Source organism: Schistocerca piceifrons, chromosome 2 (genome assembly GCF_021461385.2).
Source record: "Schistocerca piceifrons isolate TAMUIC-IGC-003096 chromosome 2, iqSchPice1.1, whole genome shotgun sequence".
NCBI lineage: Eukaryota > Metazoa > Arthropoda > Insecta > Orthoptera > Acrididae > Schistocerca > Schistocerca piceifrons.
Window position 1 is genome coordinate 469,898,482 of NC_060139.1, and position 16,246 is coordinate 469,914,727.

General features: G+C 42.0%; 1 protein-coding gene across 1 annotated transcript in view; it reads left to right on the forward strand.

The window, feature by feature from the left end:
* LOC124774601 (extracellular sulfatase SULF-1 homolog) overlaps positions 1-16,246 on the forward strand; it is a 449,198-nt gene that overhangs the window by 361,227 nt on the left and 71,725 nt on the right. The window contains exons 10-13 of the mRNA XM_047249494.1: positions 3,220-3,364; positions 3,569-3,709; positions 4,030-4,255; positions 9,791-9,973. Of these exons, the coding sequence (XP_047105450.1) occupies positions 3,220-3,364; positions 3,569-3,709; positions 4,030-4,255; positions 9,791-9,973 (695 nt within the window). The remainder of the gene's footprint in view (positions 1-3,219; positions 3,365-3,568; positions 3,710-4,029; positions 4,256-9,790; positions 9,974-16,246) is intronic.

The following is a 16,246-nucleotide window of genomic DNA, read 5'->3' on the forward strand; positions in this document are numbered from 1 at the left end:
CGAACGCAGCTGCTGGGGGCAACCGTCATCCCCACCAACGCGTGCACGCCGCTGCTCCACCGCAACCATCCAAGGTCCAATGGAGGAGGATGACCGCACATATAAATAGCTCGCTCTGCATATCTCGACACTTTTCCAGAAGATGGGTAGTATGACACTTTCCGAAATGTCATGAGATATCAACGGTACCACCAGGCTGGAGACCCGAGAAACCTTCATCAATAGTTTATGCCAGGAAAGCCTACAGTCACATACACTTAAATCTTGATAACCTGCCACTGTAGCAGCATTACCTGGTCTAACAACTGCGCCAGACTTTTGTTGTCTTATATAGGCGTTGCCAACTGCAGCTCCCTATTCTGCCTGTTTACGTCTCTCTATATTTGAATACACAGGCCTATATCAATTTCTTTAGTGCTTCAGTGTGTGAACATTTTCACAAGTGGCTCACCAATGATATGGTGAAAGGCAAACACTTAACATAGGCATCAAGTGGCACACAAACGAATTGAGACAGACTCAGTGTGTGACTATATGTATATGCTGTGACAAAGAACATAATTTCACTAGTTGTGCAGACCTCTTCAAAAGAATAGATACCATGCATTCATATAATTGATTCACCTCAGTGGGCAATGAATCCACAACCTTTGGCATGGATGCACATTTAAGTTCAACCTCCAGCGGGAATCTAAAATTAGGGAGCTTGGAGGACATTGATGGGAACTGTGGATAGGTGGTGCTAGGTGGGAGCCAGCCTGAGAATGTGCTGAGGTAGCCCACACATTTGTGATAAATATGATGTTTGGGTGGCACAGTGATTTACACAACTGTCTCATAAGCAGGAGATCGTGGGTTAAAGTCCCAGTCCAGCACAAATTTTCACTCATCGCCACTGATTTTGCATGAAGTCCTGATGCAGCTGATATTCCCTCCCCTCCCCTCCCCCCCCCCTCCCCTCCCCTCCCCTCCCCTCCCCTCCCCTCCCCTCCCCTCCCCCCCCCCCCTTTCCTTCCAGTGACATATGAGGTGCGACAGTAGAGTAATGAGACTGGTGTGGAAAAAAAAAATGTTGCTTACCGTTTTAGTCAAGTTTAGTGTTGTCTCCTTCAGAGTAGTTCCCTTCTGATTGCACACACTTTTTCCAGCACCTCTGCCATTGATGGTAACATTTCTGGAACTCATCTTCTGTAATATCCTCCAAGACCCTCGTCACAGCTTTTTGAACATTTGTGTTGTTTGAAAATGGTGTCCCTTGACCACCATTTTGACTCTTGGAAATAGAAAAAAGTCGCACGGAGTGATATCTGGTGAATAAGGTGGCCGTGGTAGTACTGAAATGCGTTTTGAGGTTAAAAATTGCTGTACTGACGGAGCAGTATGGGATGGCACATTATCGTGATGTTGAATCCAATTATCAGCAATGTTGGAATGGACATGAAGAACTCTTTTACGAAGTCTTTCTAAAATTTCTTTGTAGTAATATTGGTTAACTGTTTGTCCAGGAGGCAGCCACTGTTTATGGGCAATTCCGTAGGAATCAAAGAAGCACACAAGCATGCATTTCACTTTTGACTTTGACATACGAGCCTTTTTTGGTCTGGGTGATCCCTTTGAGCACCATTGCGAACCTTGGCATTCTGTCTCTGGATTGTACCGAAAAACCAACTTTCATCACCAGTGATACCACGGCTCAACAATTCTGGATTGATTTCCATTTGCTCTAACAGATCGGATGCCACATTTTTCCGTGTTTCTCGCTGTTGTGGTGTAAGATTTTTGGGGACCATTTTTGCACAAATCTTTCTCATACCAAGAACTTCAGTTATCATTAGACGAACCATTTCTCAATTGATGTTCAGTTCTTCTGCAATCATTTTCACAGATAATCTTCGATCAGATCGTACGAGTTCATGCACCCTGGCGAAGTTGATATCTGTCCATGAGGTTGATGGTCATTCACTGCGGTCTTCATCTTCAACATTCGTTCTGCCTTCACTAAACATTTTATGCCAACGAAAAACTTTAGCTCTTGACATAACCTCCTCTCCAAAAGCATTCCAAAGCTTACTGTAAGTTTTCATCATGTTTTCGCCGAATTTAACACAAAAAGAAGTGGCATACCATTGTTCAATATTATGCAGTTTCATTTCCATGACAAGAGGCAGAAAAATGTGTTAACTTGTTACAGCACAACTCACAACTGAGCAGTTGCATTGATGTGCTGCTTGAACTAGAAGCAGCTTATAGACCAAGGTCAAAGATATTGTGCTTACACAAGCCTGCAGGGTTGTCTCGTCTTACAAAGAAAATCAGTCTCATTACTTTATTGTCGCACCTCATATGTTATTTCTGTAAATGTTTTTGTCGAGTTGCCACTTTGAACTATCACAAAGTGCTATGATGCATGGTCCTGTTAGAGATAGTATGCGCCTAGCTTTTATTGAGGACCTGGAGTTTAACATGAAAGATTTATCACTTTGTGAGTGACATTTCTTTTTATATGTAAAGTATCATCAGAACTGAATATGTTAGGTGCTGACAGCACTCTAGAACAAAACAGGGAACAAATGCTAAAATTTTGTTATTGATTTGACTTGTGACTGTGCTACTAAGTCATTCATGAATAATTTACTTTAAATTTGATAACAATAAGAATTTACAACCAGTTTCCAGACATTTCTGGATATATATGGTGCATATTTGTTCTTGTATTAAGAATTATTTGTTTTAAAAATGTTCATAAAGAGATATCATGAACCGGAAGATCTGCCTGCTGAATGTTACTGCAACAAAAGCATCAAAAACAAATTCCAGATTTTGCTCATTGAAATCATTTTGCAAAAAAAAAAAAAAAAAAAAAAAAAAAAAAAAAAAAAAAAAAAAAAAAAAAAAAAAAAAATGTTCTTCATACTGCCTTATTCCTGTCTTTGAATTTTTGTCATTATTCATTGGAATAATGCATTATAATAGATGCAGGCCTAAAGATGAGGGCTATGTACTTTATCACATAGCTCATTTGCTGCAGCGAGCTGTATTTACTTGAATGAGGGTGTATATCTTCACAGACAGTTGAGTTATATTGACAGCTATACACATGACACCACTTACTGCCAAGTGTGCTCAACAGTTGACTACTTTATTGTAATATGAATAGTCAAATGTCATGTGAGTAACATTTTTCAAAATTATTGAAATATAATTTTAAATTTTTTTAAGGACCAGATTTGCAGTCTGACAACAGAATTGTGCCAGTGGTTGGAAACAGTAAAATAGAACGACTTGCTCTGGAATGCCAGAGACCTGAAATGCAAGCCCCATGTCACCTCGGACAGAAGTGGCACTGCACTGCAGATGGTAACAGGTAGTCCCAGAAGATATATATATATATATATATATATATATTATGCCACATGTTTAAAGTTTTTTAAAAAATATTTCATTCAGAGAGTGAATTTAATTAAATATAGCACTTATATACACTGACATGTGTAACAACAGAAATTAATAACTGAAAACAGTATGTGGGCTTTTAACTTATGACAGGCGACTTGTCTTCCTGAAATAGGTGGCGAAAGCACAAATGCAAGTTTCAGACCTCCCTGGCTCCAAGACTTTCTGGGAAGAAGTGTACATGTTTCACAGATTCAGGACATATGTTTACACACATTGAAAGTGATGACAGACGAGGCCAGCGTCAATTTACCCGGTGAGTCATATTTTGGAAAACTGGTAACAGTCACTACCGAAAGAGGATGCTCTTAGAATGTAGATAAGATGTACTATGTTATTGTTTCATTATTGTGTAAATCTAATGTTTGTCTACTGCGCCCTCTGCCATGCACTGCTTGTGGAGTGTATATGTAGACATAGGTGCCCCGTATGACCCAGTCCCAGTGAACGTTAAACTGGTACTTTTCTTCTGTTCTTTTTTATGTAAGCTGCAGAATATTGTTACATTCCAATAAATGATGATGTATACAGTCAATGAAATAATTAGTTACTGTATTTCTTTGTGTGTTCTGTTAGTGCACAGCTGGTCAGAGATATGAAGACGAAGATGTTACCACCAGTACGCCAACGAAGACGTGTTGCTCCAGAACTTCGGCATCAGTTGATTCTAAATGCTGTTGATTCTGATACTCTGGACAGCCTCTTAGCACAGTATCACACGCATACACGTAGGAAACGTGACACTGCTGACACACTTACTGATATCATGGCCGATATAGAGGATGAAATTTCTACTTTAAAGGTGCAGTAAGGCTTCTTTTCATTGTTTGTAAACTTAGCTGAATGTTTAATATCATGATTATTGTGTATATAATGGTGGGAACTGTTGAGAATATGGAACAATTGTTGAGATCTCAAACATTAGTTATTTTTATTGGTTTTCGTGCAGTTTGTACTTTTCATGACCCAAGGTTGGGCGCCACTTTTCCTTCCACTCAACAATCTTACATCCTTTCTATTCTCCTGAAACTCTGAAAGATAGACACTGAAACTTATTTAAAACTTGTATATATGTTAATGTGCTCTGGTTCTTAATCAAATATTTCAGTTCCCAGCATAAAGAATCTTGCCTGCCTTTGAGGCTTTGGGGAAAATTTTATGCTAATTAGATCTTCAGTAATTCATGATTGTCAAAATTTCTCACTGAATGGGATATTCGTCTACCCTTAACTAAATTATGTATCTGAATACAGTGTAACCAATTCTCTCATTCCCTGTCTTTTTTGCACAGTGATGATAAAGGAATCGAAATAAAAAGATTCTTCAGGTCACACTGATCTTGTATGTTTTCTTCCAGCTATATTGAGGTTGGTTTGCATTTTTTTTAATTCAGTGCCAAAATAAGTAATGTAATGTAAGTTATTGTATTTTAAAACAACAAACAGTGGCTGAAGATTTTAAATAATGCTCTTCATTCAATATAGCAGATACCCCTGTGTGTCTTTATTGTATAACAGTCTTTACATTCTCACAAATTTCCTCGTTGTGACCAGGATATGAGTTACAGCATATTATTGCCATCTTCAAATACGATAATCCATAAAGAGTTTCACCATGATGTATACAAACATCATGATGATGTTCAGTATACATTACTAAATTTGTACATCATGATGAAACTGTTTGTGCATTAATTATCATATCTGTAGAAGACAATGATTTGCTGAAACCAGTAATGTAAATATTTGTAGTAATTAGGTGATCTTCACGTATAAATTATTAAATATATATTGAAGAGCCAAAGAAATTGGTACACCTGCCTAATATCATGTAGGACCACACAAGCAAGCAGAAGCGTCGCAACACGATGTGGGATGGACTTGACTAATGTCTGAAGTAGTGCTGGAGGGCATTGACACCATGAATCGTGCAGGGCTGTCCATAAATCAATAAGAGTATGAGGGGGTGGAGATCTCTTCTGAGCAGCACATTGCAAGGCATCCCAGATACGTTTCCAGAATGAGATTTTCACTCTGCAGTGGAGTGTGCGCTGATATGAAACTTCCTGGCAAATTAAAACTGTGTGCTGGACTGAGACTCGAACTCGGGACCTTAGCCTTTCGTGGGCAAGTGCTCTACCAACTGAGCTACCCAAGCACGACTCACGCCCCGTCCTCACAGCTTTACTTCTGCCAATACCTTGTGTCCTACCTTCCAAACTTTACAGAAGCTCTCCTGCGAACCTTGCAGAACTATCACTCCTGAAAGAAAGGATATTGTGGAGACATGGCTTAGCCACAGCCTGAGGGATGTTCCCAGAATGAGATTTTCACTCTGCAGCAGAGTGTGCGCTGATATGAAACTTAATTTAATCTGCCAGGAAGATTGCAGAACTAGCACTCCTGAAAGAAAGGATATTGTGGAGACATGGCTTAGCCAAAGCCTGAGGGATGTTTCCAGAATGAGATTTTCACTCTGCAGCAGAGTGTGCGCTGATATGAAACTTAATTTAATCTGCCAGGAAGCTTCATATCAGCACACACTCCGCTGCAGAGTGGAAATCTCATTCTGGAAACATCCCCCAGGCTGTGGCTAAGCCAAGTCTCCACAATATCCTTTCTTTCAGGAGTGCTAGTTCTGCAAGGTTTGCGGGAGAGCTTCTGTAAAGTTTGGAAGGTAGGAGATGAGGTACTGGCAGAAGTAAAGCTGTGGGGATGGGGTGTGAGTCATGCTTGGGTAGCTCAGTTGGTAGAGCACTTGCCCGCGAAAGGCAAAGGTCCCGAGTTCGAGTCTCGGTCCAGCACACAGTTTTAATCTGCCAGGAAGTTTCATCCCAGATATGCTCAATAATGTTCATGTCTGGAGAGTCTGGTGGTAAGTGGAAGTGTTTAAACTCAGAAGAGTGTTCCCGGAGCCACTCTGCAGCAATTCTGGATATGTGGGTGTCACATTGTCCTGCTGGAATTGCCCAAGTCCATCTGAATGCACAATGGATATGAATGGATGCAGTTGATTAGACAGGTTGCTTACATATGTGTCACCTGCCAGAGTCATATTTAGATTCATCAGGGGTCCTGTATCACTCCAACTGCACACGCCCCACACACTTACAGAGCTTCCACCAGCTTCAACAGTCCCCTGCTGACATGCAGGGTCCATGGATTCATGAGGTTGTCTCCATACCCGTACACGTCCATCCACTTGATACAATCAGAAATGAGACTCATCCGACCAGGCAACGTGTTTCCAGTCATCAACAGTCCAATGTTGGTGTTGACAGGCCTAGGCAAGGCGTAAAGCTTTGTGTCGTGCAGTCATCAAGGATACACGAGTGGGCCTTTGGCTCCAAAAGCCCACATCAGTGATGTTTCATTGAATGGTTCACACTCTGACACTTGTTGATGGCCTAGCATTGAAATCTGCAGCAATTTGTGGAAGGTTTGCACTTCTGTCATGTTGAACTATTTTCTTCAGTCGTCATTGGTTCCGTTTTTGCAGGATCTTTTTCTGGATGAAGCGATGTCAGAGATTTGATGTTTTACTGGGTCCCTGATATTCGCGGTACACTCATGAAGTGGACATATGGGAAAATCACTACATCAGAGATGCTGTGTCCCATCGCTCTGGCACCAGCCATAACACCACTTTCAAACTCGCTTAAATCTTGATAACCTGCCATTGTAGCTGCAGTAACTGATCTAACAACTGTGCCAGACTCTAGTTGTCTTATATAGGTGTTGACGACCCCAGCACTCTAGTCTGCATTTTATACAAGGTGTGTCCAAAGAGTAAGGTGACTCTATATTTTTATGAAAAAATATTTATTAATTCGTCAATACTCATGTTGTCCCCTTCAAAGTAATCCCCCTCAGATACAATACACTTGTGCCAATGCTTCTTCCAACCATCAAAGCACTTTTCATAAGCACTTTTTTGTACAGCCTTGAGTACTGCCAGCGATGCAGTTTTTATTTCCTCAAACATTGAAAATCTTCATCCTTTCATAGGTCTCCTCTGTTTTGGGAACGGAAAAAAGTCGCAGGAGGCCAAATCTGGTGAATATGATGGATGAAGCATGATTGTCATGTTGTTTTTGGCCAAAAAATATCTCACAAGCAACAATGAATGAGCTTGTCCATTGTTGTGATGCAAAAGCCATGAATTGTTTTTCCACAATTGCGGACTTTTTTACTTATTGCTTCTTGTAAACATCCCATAACATAAATATAATACTCCTTATTGATCATATGACCTTGAGGCAAAAATTCATGATGTACTATGCCACAGTATTTGAAAAAAACAGTGAGCAAAACTTTGGTATTTGATTGAACTTGGCGTGCTTTTTTTCGGTCTTGGCTCTCCGTGATGCTTCCATTGGGACGATTGGGCTTTGGTTTCGATGTCATAATCTCCAGTTATGAACCTGTTTAGCAAATCAGGATCATCATTGAAACCATTCAAGAGCACCTAAGCGATGCTCATACAACGGTTCTTCTGATCAAAATTGAGAAGTTTTGAAACAAACTTTGCCGACACACATCTAATGCCCACAACATCCAGAAAAATTGCCTGACATGAGCTGACCATTATGCCAACATCCTCAGCAACTTCTCTTATGGTAATTTGATGATTTTCCAAAACAATTTGCTTCACAGCTTTTATGTTATCATCTGTTGTTGATGTGCTGGGGTGTCCAGAACTAGGTTCATCATTGGCATCTTCTCGGCCGTCTCGGAAGAGCTTGTACCACTTGTAAACGTGTTTTTACTTATAGCAGACTCACTGTATTTCAAGTGTTTCAGAGCACTTTATTCCATTTTTCACACAAAATTTGATGCAAAGTCTTTGCTCCATTTCTTATAATAATCAAAAATCGCCAAGTACACTAAAACAAATATTAATAATTAACAAAGCTTTTCGGACAACATGTTCATACCTGATGCTTCAGTGCTTTGCCAAATCCTAAGTTCATACTTAACTCTAGATAGTTTGGCATAGACTCTATATAACATTAATTTTCGTTTGGTGCTTGACCACTGTCATCAGGTCTCCTTCTTCCTTGGAGTCCACAGAAATCCAAAGCACAACTGCAAAATGCAAGTGACCCCTCACTGGCCAGTCCAAACTACATATCCATCATTGCTTTATGCACTGTGCCCACATTTTTCCTTCTCATATCTCCACATAAATTCCAACAAACCTGGGCACAACAAATGCTCTTTACTCTGCTGCTAATTAAAGTCACATTTTTCACACATACATCTTTCATCGGTCTAGTAAACGGAAAGTGAGACATGTTGCTATTATAGCAACATCTACCACTACAATGTATAACAATAATAGTTTTATTTTATTCATGACTGTAATTTTCAGCAACTGTAGTATTATGTTTTCAGGACAAATTTCAATTATCAGCTGCAAATAAATTTTATTATGCTGTACCAGTTTTGACAAATTAATTTGTCATCTTCAGAAGCTTACTATTACTTTAGCAGATGTCAAGACATTCTTCATAGAAGGATAATCACATCTATGTATCTGTTATGCTCAGATACATTGATGTGATTATGTTACTGTAAATTGTCAATCGGTGTTTAACACACTCACATAAAATGTATATGTTTCTGGACATACCATGGCATTATCCCTCTATGAAGAAGATATTGACATCTGCTAAAGTAATACTAAGTTTTTGAAGCTAAATTAATTTGTCAAAAGGGTAAAGCATTATCAAATTTATTTGCAACTAATGACTGAAATTTATCCTGAAAGAAAGTTTTGAACAATTTCATCTTTTCTTTTTCTTACAGTTGAGCCTGTGTGCTTAGATTGTAATACTAATGATTCTGGCAGTTTAACTGTAGACCAGTAAATGATATTTACTAAGGAACATAGCTTATGTACTATGCCTTGGACTGCAGGATAAATTCCAACTTAACAACTAACAGCAGAGGTAGGCAGAAACATAGCCCACATAAGAAATTTTGGTGTGTAGGTTTATGTGCCTTGTGACAGAAAAGTGCTGGAGCAGAGGAGACTATCTTATAAAGTTAGTTATGATCAAGAATCAGGACAGGATGAGATGATTCTGGTGTCGGTTAGCCTTTCTTTCTACCCTGCTGTATCCTCCTCCATCAGACAACCTTTATGTTTTCCACGATCAATGCCAAGTCTCATTTCTTTCAATCCTCTTACATCTTTTGCCAGATGAAGCAATCTTCGTTTCCAAGCAGCAGCCATGACTTTCTGCTTGTGTTTGTCTCTGCTGCTGCTGGGTAAAGGGAATAAATCAAACACCTCAGGTTGTGTTTTCATAACATATGCTGTCTGCTTACAGGAATCACAAGGCAACAATGATAATTCACATCAAGATTTTTATCCTGGAGGTTGTGTTAGGACATCAAATGGTAGTGTCAACTGTACAAATGCTGTCTATGAGGATCCACGCGCATGGCGCTCATCTCGTAAGAGTATAGAAGAACGAATCAGAGAGCTCAAGCAAGAACTCAGTGTGCTAAAGGTGAGACATGCAAATTTGCATTTTTATTGTTATGAAATGTAAGATGAACAGTACATGTAGACTCTAAAACATGTTAACTAAAGTTCATAGGCATATATAAGTATAAAAGTCTCACATTATTATCATAAATTAAGTAAATCAATAATTCATAACACATATCTGCCCATCCTTTAAGCAATGGCATGCAGATGTGAGGATTAAAAACTGGTACCTTCCGCCCCCCCCTCACCCCCCCCCCTCCCCACCCCCAATGTTAATGTTGCTTGTAAAGAAATATATGTAAACTTTGCAAGCAACTTTTAACTTTTGCTTCCGAGATACAGTTTCAAGAATATTCTATGACATACTTAATGAATAAATGTGTGCATTATTTCAGATGAGTGTAGCAGAAAAATGTCACTTTCTGGAGAAGTCAAGCTTCAATACAGAAGTTTAATGAAAATTCTTGGTAATCTAAAAATACAGCTGACAGTGTTCTAATTGTATGGGAAATGGAAAATATGTTTTCTTCTCACTTTTTCCAGAAGTGTGCTTATGTTTGAAAGAAGATTTTTCCTCTGAAAGCTTGTAGCTCACTTAGAAAAAATCACAAATTCTGTAATATGAATTACAAGTGTTTTTAGAAGATTGTAGATTCATCTAAGAAATATGCACACAGTTGAATACAACATTGTCTATAATTCTTAGAACTGTACTGATAGAGGCGCTTGAGATACTAGATTATATTTAGTACAAAATGGGATTCAAACACCTATCCAACCATCCTGATTTGTGTTTCCCTAACTTATTTCAGTGAAATGATTCCTTTGAAAAGGCCACAATTAAGTCTCTGCCCCAACATTTTCCAGTCTTACCTTGTACTGCATCTGTGATGTCATCATCAATGATATAATTTAATGTAATGTTAAACAGTCAGAAGTCCAGGAAAGAATAACAATATTATGAGGAGGATAGATCATTACTCATCATACAGAGGAGACATGGAGTTGCAGACAGCCACAACAAAAAGACTGGTCACAGTGGCCAGAGACAGTGTTCTGTGTGTGTGTGTGTGTGTGTGTGTGTGTGTGTGTGTGTGTGTGTTTGATCACAAGCATGGAAAAGCAGCTAATAACCAGCACTTTGTAAACTATAATTGTATGTAATAAGTATTTTGGACCTCCACCATATTAAATTTAAATCCTGCATACGTGTTCTTTGCTATATATAAATACAATGCCTGACCAAAAAGTTAAGCACCCAGAAAGGGAGGAGGAAATGAAATGAGACTTTAGGGGTTAAGAGCTTCTGTGATATCAACTCATATTTACAAAGAACTTGGCAGTATGAGTCCAATTATCATTATGATGTTGCATCCCTCATGGCCTGGATGCACACACTAATTTGGTTGAGAAGGGTGTCGTAAAGCCATCCTGAGGTAATAAGCCATCCTGAGGTAATCTGCCTCACAGCTCTTGTATCTGCTCCTTGATGTCTTGGATAATGGCACTGGGACTGAGTTAATGTCCTAATTAGTTCCATGTATGTTCTGTTGGGGACAGATCTGGGGATATTATTGGCCATGGGAGTATCTCAACATCATGCAGGTATTTCATAGATGCCCATGTTGTGTGGACAAGCATAGTCCTGTTGAAAATTGCCTTTCAGAGTTTCTTCAAACCTTTCCAGCAATGATTTGAAGTTGCATCAGATGGCTCTCCACAACATGACACCAGGAGCAACACTACTGTGTGTGTCTAAAACACTGGTATGAAGTACCTCTCCTAAGGTTTCCCTCACGCTTGCAGATGATGGTCGTCAAGGGTAGTGCAGAGGTGTTTTATCGCTGAGCACAAAGTGATACAGTTCAATGGCAGTCCATGCTTCACAGTCATGGCACCATTCAAAATGCAGCCATTTGTGTTGTGGTGCTAACGGCAGCTAGCACACTGGTTAGTAATTCTCTAGTCCTGCTGCTGCTGCTTGTCTCTGCCCAATGGGGTTTGACCTCCCTTTCTAAATTGTTTCCATAGAATGAGCCTTTTGGCAAATAACTCCCTCCCTAGTATCTCTGACATGGGTTCCTCTCAGGCCCCTCTCCTCCCCCTCCCCCTTTCCCCCTTGTTAGGTCACTAGCACAAATAGTCAGTCTGTGGGGTGGAGCTGTTATGTAACTATCTCACTGAGCCTCCTACAACACAGGGAATCATTCCTGGTACCTGAGCTATTCACCACCTCGTGTATGCCTAGGAGAGGTTGCTTATCTCTTGGGGTCATTGGAAATCCCAGCAACGACCATCACACCAGGCAGCCCTTGCTGTGGCTGGGTGTTGCAGCAGTGTGAGTCCCTGATTGGAGTGGGTGGTAACAGTCCAGACACTCTGCACGTGAAGCATGCTAAGCTTCATACTTCTGGCTGCTCTTCTGCAGTCGTCTCTTCAGACAGCAATCATTCTCTCTCTGCTCCTACTTTTGTGCCCTTGGCCTTTCCCTCCCTGGCCATCCACTGAGAGGAAGGCTGGACCTGCCAAGGTGGGGTGAAAACCTTTTTCCATTACTTGGTTTGTTCCAGGATAGATGGGGAGACTTTTGCTGCTGCCAAACCCCTTTTTTTTTACATATCAAAGATAAGTTTGGTGAAGTTGACTCACTTACTGAGATGCCATCTGGTTCCCTCCTGATTAAAACCTCTTCTGCCAGTCACTCAGCTTCCCTTTGTGTTAGCTGCAAATGCTTAGGAGACATACCAGTGAGCATCACTCCTTAAATATGATCCATAGCATTATCTTGTGTAGGGATCTCCTCCTCCAATCTGACAAGAAACTCAAGATTAATCTGGCACAGTACAGTTTTCATTTTGTCCGGTGAGTCAAGACAGATCGTAAGGACAATCTCACTGATACCAGCACTTTCATCCTGACTTTTAAGGAGGATAACCTTCTGGAAAAGTCAAAGTTATGGTTTACCATTGCGGCGTGAAGCTCTGTACCTCACCTCCTGTGCATTGTTTCTGGTGTTTCTGTTTGGTCACATGTCTTCACGATGAATCCTGTTTGCAACAACTGCAGCCACCCTCTCCATATGGGGAGTACTTGCTGCAAAACATAGCCCCATTGCTGATGATCAAAGAACTTCAGGCTGTTCTCCTCACATTGATCAGTTAGTTTATATACAATATAGAGTCCTGCACATACACTCCTGGAAATGGAAAAAAGAACACATTGACACCGGTGTGTCAGACCCACCATACTTGCTCCGGACACTGCGAGAGGGCTGTACAAGCAATGATCACACGCACGGAACAGCGGACACCCCAGGAACCGCGGTGTTGGCCATCGAATGGCGCTAGCTGCGCAGCATTTGTGCACCGCCGCCGTCAGTGTCAGCCAGTTTGCCGTGGCATACGGAGCTCCATCGCAGTCTTTAACACTGGTAGCATGCCGCGACAGCGTGGACGTGAACCGTATGTGCAGTTGACGGACTTTGAGCGAGGGCGTATAGTGGGCATGCGGGAGGCCAGGTGGACGTACCGCCGAATTGCTCAACACGTGGGGCGTGAGGTCTCCACAGTACATCGATGTTGTCGCCAGTGGTCGGCGGAAGGTGCATGTGCCCGTCAACCTGGGACCGGACCGCAGCGACGCACGGATGCACGCCAAGACCGTAGGATCCTACGCAGTGCCGTAGGGGACCGCACCGCCACTTCCCAGCAAATTAGGGACACTGTTGCTGCTGGGGTATCGGCGAGGACCATTCGCAACCGTCTCCATGAAGCTGGGCTACGGTCCCGCACACTGTTAGGCCATCTTCCGCTCACGCCCCAACATCGTGCAGCCCGCCTCCAGTGGTGTCGCGACAGGCATGAATGGAGGGACGAATGGAGACGTGTCATCTTCAGCGATGAGAGTCGCTTCTGCCTTGGTGCCAATGATGGTCGCATGCGTGTTTGGCACTGTGCAGGTGAGCACCACAATCAGGACTGCATACGACCGAGGCACACAGGGCCAACACCCGGCATCATGGTGTGGGGAGCGATCTCCTACACTGGCCGTACACCACTGGTGATCGTCGAGGGGACACTGAATAGTGCACGGTACATCCAAACCATCATCGAACCCATTCCTAGACCGGCAAGGGAACTTGCTGTTCCAACAGGACAATGCACGTCCGCATGTATCCCGTGCCACCCAACGTGCTCTAGAAGGTGTAAGTCAACTACCCTGGCCAGCAAGATCTCCGGATCTGTCCCCCATTAAGCATGTTTGGGACTGGATGAAGCGTCGTCTCACGCGGTCTGCACGTCCAGCACGAACGCTGGTCCAACTGAGGCACCAGGTGGAAATGGCATGGCAAGCCGTTCCACAGGACTACATCCAGCATCTCTACGATCGTCTCCATGGGAGAATAGCAGCCTGCATTGCTGCGAAAGGTGGATATACACTGTACTAGTGCCGACATTGTGCATGCTCTGTTGTCTGTGTCTATGTGCCTGTGGTTCTGTCAGTGTGATCATGTGATGTATCTGACCCCAGGAATGTGTCAATAAAGTTTCCCCTTCCTGGGACAATGAATTCACGGTGTTCTTATTTCAATTTCCAGGAGTGTATTTTCCTATAAACTCAGTGCAATGTTTTTAAATGGCAGAGAATGGTCTAGGCTGACTCTCAAGTATTTTGGGTTGGTGCAGTGGTGTAGTCTAACCCATCTCCATTCTGTTTCCAACTGTCTTGTGACTTCTCTGTTACGCAGGTGAAATGTGCATACTTGAGTTTTTCCTGCATAAGGTCACAGAAAATTGTCCACACAGTAGTCCCCAAAGGTTTCCAAGGCCTCTGTCAGTTTTCTTTCAATCTCTTCAAGTGTTGTTTCCTGAGCAGCGATGGCAGTGTCATCTGCATTTATGAATCTTTTTATTTCCAGTTGGTGTAGTTGGTCATTTGTGTACATATTGTACAGAACAGGATAAAGAATGTTCCCTTGTGGTAATCCATACTTTTGGTTCCTCCGTCTTCGATTCTGCAGCATGCGTCTTAACATGTAGGAAAGTTGGATGCCATTCGTTATTTCATACACATCAGAGAGGGTTACAGTCAGCCACTTGCTAGCCACTAGTACTTCCAGCACAATGCTTGTGACCAGGGTAGTCTGCTCCAGTGCTTCTCCTTAGAAGACAGACATGGGCTGAGCATTGAAAGTGCTCTGTGTATTGGAAACATTATTGCTGATGGACAATACCATGGCTGTTGACATACTAACGTCTACCAGGCGCCAGCAGAGGCAACGGCCTCGCCCACATACAATGCTCTCATAGGTGACAGTGACACTGCAATCAAAGGGACTATGCTGCATCTGCAAGTCACATGTTCACCAAGCGATATTTGATATCCTTCCACTTGCAGCCTACTCGAGATGTGGCTTGATTGCTAGCAAAGAGCATATGCTCAGTCTCTGGGCATAACACTGGCCGTGATCAGCAGCTCATCATTCAGAGCTACCCAGATGGGCCCAGCCCGGGTGGCCAAACCTACACCATGGTGCAATGTCACTCCAGCAGCCACCAGGGATTCCACTCCACATCAAACACACCAAGCCACCAGTTGACTCCCTCAGGGTCTTTACCTCCTGTGATGCTGACCTTCACAGGACTCAGTGCTACTGAACCATTAGTGCTTCTGTGGAAACTAAACTATGTACTTGTGACTAGTGGTGGCTAACATGACCAACATGACTACAAAATTTGATTGTGCCATACTAATATCAGATCAGGACAATCTTTTAGTTGTGTTGCTCAAACTCTGCCTTATATTGAATTATGCTTTGGTGTGTTGTGCAAATAAAACTGTACTTAATTGCTACCTTGGAATTGTCATTCAATCATCAACTGTTTGCATGCATACTGTGAAGTACATAAAATTTGTGCTTGTAGGTGAGGCCGGCACCTCTGGTGGTATCTGCTAGAGGTTAGCATGCCAGCAGGCTTGTTATTGTCCATCAGCAGTAATGTTTCCATAACACATGGAGTACTTGCAATGCTCAGTGCACTACTGTCTCCAATGGAAAAGTGCCTGTGGCACTGTGACAGATTACCTGCTGATTGCAGACAATTGTGCTGAAAGAAGAAGTGGCTGGTGAGCAGCTGGTTATAAGAGAGGTCAACAACGACTGCAGCAGTTATTAATATCCTTTACAAACCACCTTCAATGTGTTGCGTCAAATTTGGTATCTCACTACAGCACAGTTTCCCTTGTCTGAAACCTGTTTGTTCAGGGATAAGTTTTGTATTCATTTTGGATG